The sequence below is a fragment of the Chanos chanos genome, chromosome 16 (genome assembly GCF_902362185.1).
Source record: "Chanos chanos chromosome 16, fChaCha1.1, whole genome shotgun sequence".
NCBI classification, from domain to species: domain Eukaryota; kingdom Metazoa; phylum Chordata; class Actinopteri; order Gonorynchiformes; family Chanidae; genus Chanos; species Chanos chanos.
Window position 1 is genome coordinate 17,983,581 of NC_044510.1, and position 10,000 is coordinate 17,993,580.

Genomic DNA, 10,000 nt, shown 5'->3' on the forward strand with positions numbered 1-10,000 from the left:
AATGTATAGGTAAACGTTTAGAAAACCCCCAGCACTATCCAGTCAAACCGAAACAAAACCGTTGGAACACCTAATCGGAGACTCTTTTGTTGTGACTGCAGAGAGACGGTGAACGCAGCCGCTTTCTGCTTATGTAGATCGGTAGCAATGTTTTTTTGACTCGCAGTCACTATAAAAGATGCTGTCCTCCGTCTGCTAGTACGCATGTCTCTCTCTCCCGCGCTAATTCCCTGGGGGACGAGGGGTGGGGATGGGAGGGGGAGGGGGGTATAACCTGTGTCTCCTGTGCGGAATGTGAACTGAATTTCATACAACAGTGGCAGCTGCTAAGCGCACTCTTCAAACTATGTTCTCAGTAGTGAATATAAGCTCCATCCATCTATCTATCCATCCATCTGTCCTTTCTTGCCCTGAGTAACAGATTCAAACCTTTGTGCTCTGTCCCAGAGAGAGGAAAACAGGAAAAGACCGTCTCTGTCTGGGAAATATTTGTCGATGTGTCGACACGGTCCGTGTTCAGACAGCAGATCGCTGTTCGTCACCTCTCAGCGTCAGTCCAGGGAGGTTGTGATGATAAAAGACGAAGGAGATTTTTCATGCTCTACGCAATGATGATCTGCTTCAGTCTGGAGACATCTGTAGAGAATCACAAGTGAACATCACCACTGTTTTTATTTTCTGTGCAAACGCAGTGAGAACCAAAGGTGGAGAGGAGACAAGGCAGTGGAGTGGCAGTGATATGTACAGTGTGAACACACTGCACCCTAGTGGACAGCTGAGGGAACAACCACGCCGGGTGACACCGAGGAGAAACCATGAGTCACTGGTCAGAGATCAGAGGAAAGATGTTTATTTCCTGGAGATCAGACAGTTTACAGTAAACCCATGGGTTAAAGGCCATAAGAAAACCATCTGGTTGATGAAAAGAGAGAAGAACTGAAATAAACAGAGAACACACCATGGTCAGGACTGTACACACACCACACAAAATCACACCAAAAATCACCGTAATAACAAATCAGTTATTTACAAAATCTCCAGCAGAGCTCCACAGTTCTGTCACTCTGGACGGCTGGCCTGCAGAGTCTGCCCAGGCCACACAGTGAGCTGGGCACGGCTCACAAATAACTGCAGCATTTTAACATCAGAAAGAAAAACTGATATAAAAACACAGACACACGTTTTAAAAATACATTCCCAGAAGCAGAACCAGAAAAAGCAGTTTCACGTGATCTCATGTCTGACACAACAGTTCTGAGAGAAAAACTCAAACACACACTGAAGAATGGGGTGTTATATTACATAAATCACACATATTCAGAGATGCATACACACACACACTCACACACACAAGCACACACACACGAGCACACACACACACACGCTCGCGCGCACACACACACACCGAATCAGAGCTGCAGTGCTTTGACTCTTGAGTCAGGGCTGAATAAAATGAAGGAACTAAGGAATCGTGTCCACACCACACACACACTAACTCACTACTGATTCACACCAATCACTACAACACTGAGAAACTACTCATAACCTCACAGAGTTTCTGTAGTGACATGTGTAATGTAATTAATGTAATTAATGTAATTACTAATGTAATGCCATCAACAGTAACTACGTCATAACACAACACTTACCCACACACTAGACACAACATACAGTCTACTCACACACACACATACACACACACACACACACACACACCCACGTTACTGTAATACACACAGAGTCAAGACACACACACACACAAACACACAGCCATGTTAATATAATACATAGTGGCAATGTGGACAGGGTCAGAGGTCAAAGTCTGTTCTTGAGAAAATAATGATGAGTGTGAATGGAGAGGAAACATCTTTCCCACCGACTCAACCCTCCCGAGGCATTGTTCTTGATCTACTGATAAATAAACAGCTCGTCTTCAATAATAAACGCACAACAATCTCCCAATTGGAAATCAGCCCTGATCTTTGCTGATCTGTGCATTTAAAGAGAATCTGTCAGTGATATGTATGTTTAGAGTGATGTATCGGTGATGCGTGTGTTTAAAGTATCGTATCGGTGAAGTGTGTGTTTAGAGTATTGTATCAGAAACGTGTGTTTTTAGAGTGATGTATTGGTGACGTGTGTGTTTAGAGTATTGTATCGGTGACGTGTGTGTTTAGAGTGATGTATCAGTGACGTGTGTGTTTAGAGTGATGTATTGGTGATGTGTGTGTTTAGAGTATCGTATCAGTGACGTGTGTGTTTAGAGTGATGTATCAGTGACGTGTGTGTTTAGAGTATCATATCAGTGACGTGTGTGTTTAGAGTGATGTATCGCTGACGTGTGTGTTAAGAGTATCGTATCGGTGACGTGTGTGTTTAGAGTGATGTATCAGTGACGTGTGTGTTTACAGTGATGTATTGGTGACATGTGTGTGCTTAGAGTATCGTAACGGTGACGCATGTGTTTAGAGTATCGTATCGGTGACGTGTGTGTTTAGAATATCGTATCGGTGACGTGTGTGTTTAGAATATCGTATCGGTGACGTGTGTGTTTAGAGTGATGTATCAGTGACGTGTGTATATGGAGTGGTCTCGGTTTACAATATGTCACCTATGGATTACTGCCATGATATTGGTTGCTAGAGTCTCATTCACAAAAAGGCACATTTCAGAAACCTGACGGAAGGCAAATGTTGTTTACAATGTTGTTTACAAGCAACATTCAAAAGATGGGGAACAAAAATGATGTGCTGACTGCATGTTCACTAGCTGGCAAGTGTGTGTTTTAGTCCAGATGTGGCGTGTGTGTGTGTGTGTGTTTTAGTCCAGATGTGGAGTGTGTGTGTGCGTGTGTGTGTTTTAGTCCAGATGTGGCGTGCGTGTGTGTGTGTTTTAGTCCAGATGTGGTGTGTGTGTGCGTGTGTGTGTGTTTTAGTCCAGATGTGTGTGCGTGTGTGCATGTGTGTGTGTTTTAGTCCAGATGTGTGTGCGTGTGTGTGTGTGTGTGTATTTTAGTCCAGATGTGGAGTGTGTGTGTGTGTGTGTGTGTGTGTGTGTGTGCGTGTTTTAGTCCAGATGTGGAGTGTGTGTGTGTTTTAGTCCAGATGTGGTGTGTGTGCGCGTGTGTGTGTGTTTTAGTCCAGATGTGTGTGCGTGTGTGTATTTTAGTCCAGATGTGGAGAGTGTGTGTGTGTGTGTGTTTTAGTCCAGATGTGGAGTGTGTGTGTGTGTTTTAGTCCAGATGTGGGGTGTGTGTGCGTGTGTGTGTGTTTTAGTCCAGATGTGGGGTGTGTGTGCGTGTGTGTGTGTGTTTTAGTCCAGATGTGGAGTGTGTGTGTGTGTGTGTGTGTGTGTGTTTTAGTCCAGATGTGGAGTGTGTGTGTGTGTTTTAGTCCAGATGTGGGGTGTGTGTGTGTGTGTGTTTTAGTCCAGATGTGGGGTGTGTGTGCGTGTGTGTGTGTTTTAGTCCAGATGTGGGGGGTGTGTGTGTGTGTGTGTGTGTTTTAGTCCAGATGTGGGGTGTGTGTGTGTGTGTGTGTGTGTGTGTGTGTGTGTGTGTATTGACGATGGTGTTTGGTTGATGAGCCGGGTGCTTCTCCATCCACCCTCTTGTCTTGGATCCTGTACAAGTTTGTTCGTTATTTGAAGACTAACGGAATTTTTTCGTTGTCACTGTGGAAGTCAGGCCGGTGACTTCACACATTTCTTACAATGTCTGGCATTTAGAAAGAAAAGGAAAGAAAAAAGTGCTATTAAACGAATGAACAGAAATGAACTGATGTTATAGGTGTGGGTGTGAGGCGGTGGGTGTGGCTTTGGGTCCAGGACACGGGGAAGTGGGCGGAGTCATACCATGAGGGTGGCAGAACTCTTTGATAGTGACGGTGAGGAGGTTGGTGGTGACGTCTGTCACCACCACATTGGCACTGCAGGGTGTCATCTGAGGGTGCCAGTCCAGCTCCTCTGACTCCCCAGCGTCCGGCACCACCCCTGCACTGGGCAAACCGCCCATGCCGCACTGCCGTCGCCGACGGTGAGGATGCCGTCGTCTGGCTTTAACGTCTTTTTCGTGCGGAACTGACAGATCGAGAATGTGTTCACTGTCCTCCGAGGAAGAGGAGGAGGAAGAGGAGAACATAGGGGAGGAAGGCAAAGTTGACTGGACAGCTGGACTCTGCTTCACTTCCACTGGCTCAGAGCTGAGAGTAGGAGGAGCTAAAGAGGGTGGAGGGGTTGGTGCAGCGGCAGGGGGGTCACAGTCTGATCCCTCAGAGCTGGGTAAAGAATGGGGTGAATCAACCTTGGTCTGGCCTTTTGGCCTCTCTGATACCGCAGCCTTTGGGGTCTCTCTGCTCTCAGTGTGTTTGTGACCTTGAACAGGGTCAACTTTATGCACCCCAAACTGCTGTCCGAAAACAGGGGAGTATCCCAAACGCCCCCCGAAGGTGACCTCCCCGAAACGTCGGCTCTTCCCAATCACTCTGTTGCACGATGGAATTTTCTGCCTCCCGACATGCAGCTGAGGGGCGGGGCTCTGTAAGGGAGTCCTCCTACCCGCAGCACCGCTGTTTCCCGTCTTGTCAATCATTTTCAGGTTGAGGATGACACGCCCCTTTTTGACCTCGCGAGGTTTGACCTTTCGGTTAAGGATTCGTACCGTCTCCGAGAACGGGCTGATGGAGGGGCGGGACGAGAATGGGTTGGATGATCCGATTGGCTGAGAAGAGGGGAGTGGCCGGCGGGACATGCGATGACATCGGTGGATGTCCTTCTTTAGTTTGGGCTGAGTGGAGCCAGACTGCAGTTTAGCGTTGGGGGTGATGGAGGAGGTATAGGAGGGAGGGGCTGAGGAGCGGGGCGGGGCTTTAGATGGGGCGTGTGCACGACTGTGTCTGAGGGTGGAGCTCTCTGCCGCCTGTGCCCTGGCCTACGGAGAGAAAATCAGACCAGCATTCAGATTACAGTCAGAACTTTATTTATCGCTTATTTATCGCTTACTCTCATTTCAATCTCTCCAATAATCCCTCATCGATGCAATTCTGTGAAAATATCAAATTAGATCATTTAGTCCTTCGGTTCAGTACTGAAAATCTATGTTTCATATTCATCACAGTAATCTACAGTTAATCTGACTTTCACAATCTAATAATCTCTCTGAGCTGGTTTACAATGGCTTCACCTTCAGTAGCAGCGTCCTGGGTTTGGGTCCTCTCTTCTTCGGTCCGTACAGTTCCTGTTCTCTCTCTCTGTTTACACACACACACACACACACACACACACAGGATCGTTACCATCAGTGCTACCACACAACGTTAATCACACACTCTAAGAATACATGCTCACATCAGGAATTTTTTGGGTTGTCCCACTGTAGGAAACATATGCTACAGGGAGCTTCTGAGCACAGCACTGCATGTGTCCTTACTGAGAAAAGACACCAGAGAATTCACTGCATCACTGCATCCTTACAGAGAAAAGACACCAGAGAATTCACTGCATCACTGCATCCTTACAGAGAAAAGACACCAGAGAATTCACTGCATCACTGTGTCCTTACTGAGAAAAGACACCAGAGAATTCACTGCATCACTGCATCCTTACAGAGAAAAGACACCAGAGAATTCACTGCATCACTGCATCCTTACAGAGAAAAGACACCAGAGAATTCACTGCACCACTGTGTCCTTACTGAGAAAAGACACCAGAGAATTCACTGCATCACTGCATCCTTACAGAGAAAAGACACCAGAGAATTCACTGCATCACTGCATCCTTACAGAGAAAAGACACCAGAGAATTCACTGCATCACTGTGTCCTCACTGAGAAAAGACACCAGAGAATTCACTGCATCACTGCATCCTTACAGAGAAAAGACACCAGAGAATTCACTGCATCACTGTGTCCTTACAGAGAAAAGACACCAGAGTATTCACTGCATCACTGCGTCCTTACTGAGAAAAGACACCAGAGAATTCACTGCATCACTGTGTCCTTACAGAGAAAAGACACCAGAGAATTCACTGCACCACTGTGTCCTTACTGAGAAAAGACACCAGAGAATTCACTGCATCACTGCATCCTTACAGAGAAAAGACACCAGAGAATTCACTGCATCACTGCATCCTTACAGAGAAAAGACACCAGAGAATTCACTGCATCACTGTGTCCTTACTGAGAAAAGACACCAGAGAATTCACTGCATCACTGCATCCTTACAGAGAAAAGACACCAGAGAATTCACTGCATCACTGTGTCCTTACAGAGAAAAGACACCAGAGAATTCACTGCATCACTGTCTCCTTACTGAGAAAAGACACCAGAGTATTCACTGCATCACTGTGTCCTTACAGAGAAAAGACACCAGAGTATTCACTGCATCACTGTGTCCTTACAGAGAAAAGACACCAGAGAATTCACTGCATCACTGTGTCCTTACAGAGAAAAGACACCAGAGAATTCACTGCACCACTGTGTCCTTACTGAGAAAAGACACCAGAGTATTCACTGCATCACTGTGTCCTTACTGAGAAAAGACACCAGAGTATTCACTGCATCACTGTGTCCTCACTGAGAAAAGACACCAGAGAATTCACTGCATCACTGTCTCCTTACTGAGAAAAGACACCAGAGAATTCACTGCATCACTGTGTCCTTACTGAGAAAAGACACCAGAGAATTCACTGCATCACTGTGTCCTTACAGAGAAAAGACACCAGAGAATTCACTGCATCACTGTCTCCTTACAGAGAAAAGACACCAGAGAATTCACTGCATCACTGTGTCCTTACAGAGAAAAGACACCAGAGCATTCACTGCATCACTGTGTCCTTACAGAGAAAAGACACCAGAGAATTCACTGCATCACTGTGTCCTTACAGAGAAAAGACACCAGAGCATTCACTGCATCACTGTGTCCTCACCGAGAAAAGACACCAGAGTATTCACTGCATCACTGTGTCCTTACAGAGAAAAGACACCAGAGTATTCACTGCATCACTGTGTCCTCACTGAGAAAAGACACCAGAGTATTCACTGCATCACTGTGTCCTTACAGAGAAAAGACACCAGAGAATTCACTGCATCACTGTCTCCTTACAGAGAAAAGACACCAGAGAATTCACTGCATCACTGTGTCCTTACAGAGAAAAGACACCAGAGAATTCACTGCATCACTGTGTCCTTACTGAGAAAAGACACCAGAGAATTCACTGCATCACTGCATCCTTACAGAGAAAAGACACCAGAGAATTCACTGCATCACTGTCTCCTTACAGAGAAAAGACACCAGAGTATTCACTGCATCACTGCATCCTTACTGAGAAAAGACACCAGAGAATTCACTGCATCACTGTGTCCTTACTGAGAAAAGACACCAGAGAATTCACTGCATCACTGTCTCCTTACTGAGAAAAGACACCAGAGCATTCACTGCATCACTGTGTCCTTACAGAGAAAAGACACCAGAGAATTCACTGCATCACTGTGTCCTTACTGAGAAAAGACACCAGAGAATTCACTGCATCACTGTGTCCAGTGTTGATACGCTGGGAATGGATGGTGGAAGTGATTTGGGCACAAACATCAGCAGAAATATTCAACAAATTGTAGCAGTTTGGCTTAATTATACTTTATTGTTAAAAACAATAAAAATTTCATCAATAAATGAATGAAGAACAATATTCTGTGTTACGGGTTCAAGAATTCGGTTGGACATGCTACAGTCACAGGCAGTTAAAAGTCAGTTCAAGGGCAGTTTTCCATCCACTGCTTCAACAACGTGTTCTGCAGTGCACTCCATCACAGAGCCAATCTTCTCCCCTTAACCCTACCCAAGCCCTTATGCAGTCTGAAACCACATTAATTCACATTATCATTCGCCTACACATTATTTCATATTCACTGTTTTATGTTTTGCATTAAACCTGACAGATTTATGTTTTGATTTATTCACCTATTCTCTGATGCAGTGCTGTGGTTTGTGTGCTGTTGGGAGACTAATTCCAGTTGGAGATTTATCCCTGAGAGGAAACTGGGCCTAACACTATTGAGTTTTCCCTTCAGATGAAATGAGCCACAGATTAGAAATTAGAGATTGGACACCTGCCTTTCCTTTCAGCACAGACTAGCAGAGCGGTGTGTGTGTGTGTATGTCTGTGTGTGTGTGTGTATGTCTGTGTGTGTGAGCCAGTGCGTGTGTGCGTGTGTGTGTATGTCTGTGTGTGTGTGTGAGCCAGTCTGTGTGAGTGTGTGTGTGTATGTCTGTGTGTGTGTGTGAGCCAGTGTGTGTGTGTGTGTGTGTGTGTATGTCTGTGAGCCAGTGTGCGTGTGTGTGTGTGTGTGTGCGTGTGTGTGTGAGCCAGTGTGTGTGTGTGTGTGTGTGTGTGTGTGCCAGTGTGTGTGGTGTGTGTGTGTGTGTGTGTGTGTGTCTGTGTGTTTCTGCTCTGGATAGATGCATGCTACATTTCCTGTGAGCACGCTGCTAACAGCTTACCTCTGACTCACTCCAACCACTTCACAGACACAGACACACACACGCACACACACACACACACACACACACACACAGCAACTGTCTCACGAACACACACGCACATAACCCAACGGTTTCACAAACACACACTTCACACACAAAGACAAACACGCACTTCACACACACCAGCAGTCTCACAAACACACACACACACGATACCCCAAGCCTCACACTAAGTCAAGAACCGCCCCATACATCATATCACCAACACACAACTACAGAGTACCAAGTCATGAATAAACCAGTGTACAGCCATCCACCAGTCACTGCAGCACATTAACCCACAAAGAAATCCAGGAAAAACCCTTCTAACACCAGTTAGGAAAAGAGACAGAACTTCAAATGTAATTATTCAATTGTTTTCCTGTTAAAGAGGATGGCTGTTAGGTTAGCAATGATGGGGGCCACCAGCACCTTCAGGAAAAGGGACAATGGAAGGGAATGTAAATATGCATTTCAGTTTAGTAAACAGAACAATATCACCTCGTCAGGTGTTCAGAACAGTACAATATCACCTCGTCAGGTGTTCAGAACAGAGATTCTAATAACAAGCCTTAGTGAGGGATCCAGTCCCGTAACAGTGTCTGCTGAACACACACTTCCATACTTAGGAAAACAGACATGAAAGCACACAGACTACACTACTTCACCTGATACTCACATTTTCACCTGGTATGGGAAACAATAACACATCAACAGCAAAAACAACAAAAACTCCCAAATACTCACTTTTGTTCAAACACGGCGACTAAACGGTCATCTAGGATGTTCTCCTCTGGTTCCCAGGTGCTGTACCTGCACGTCATAGAAAAAAACCATTACCACAACATCATCAAATATCATTACTGTATGTTGAACTCCAGTAAATATTATTCTGTATGTTGAACTGCAGTAAATATCATTACTGTATGTTGAACTGCAGTAAATATTATTCTGTATGTTGGACTGCAGTAAATATCATTACTGTATGTTGGACTGCAGTAAATATTATTACTGTATGTTGGACTGCAGTAAATATCATTACTGTATGTTGGACTGCAGTAAATATTATTCTGTATGTTGAACTGCAGTAAATATTATTCTGTATGTTGAACTGCAGTAAATATCATTACTGTATGTTGGACTGCAGTAAATATCATTACTGTATGTTGGACTGCAGTAAATAAATGTATAGTTAAAATGTAAAGTAACAGATTCTTTTTACTTTACGGCCCATCCTTTCCATTTTACCAGATATTCAATCCGACCCTGTGACAAACAGAACACGACATCAATACACAGACGACACATGCTTGAAACAGTTACGTGTGCTTTTAATTAAAATGGAAATGTTTCTGAAAACCATACTAAAACAGTCGAACGAGGCATCAAGTGTGCGCTTTCAATAAAACCATCAGTACGGGCAGATATGTCCGCTCGCTATCAGCAGGAACTACTGCACTGACTGTTATCTGAAAAAGGTTGTTAAG

The 10,000-nt window shown here is 44.9% G+C and overlaps 1 protein-coding gene across 1 annotated transcript in view; it reads right to left on the reverse strand.

Moving 5' to 3' along the window:
* Positions 1 to 3,781: 3,781 nt before the first annotated feature.
* cbx6b (chromobox homolog 6b) overlaps positions 3,782 to 10,000 on the reverse strand; it is a 6,799-nt gene continuing 580 nt past the window's right edge. Inside the window, exons 2-5 of the mRNA XM_030793348.1 lie at positions 9,736 to 9,779; positions 9,261 to 9,326; positions 5,180 to 5,246; positions 3,782 to 4,927 (exon numbers count right to left, since the gene is read on the reverse strand). Coding sequence (XP_030649208.1) covers positions 3,782 to 4,927; positions 5,180 to 5,246; positions 9,261 to 9,326; positions 9,736 to 9,779 — 1,323 coding nt within the window. The remainder of the gene's footprint in view (positions 4,928 to 5,179; positions 5,247 to 9,260; positions 9,327 to 9,735; positions 9,780 to 10,000) is intronic.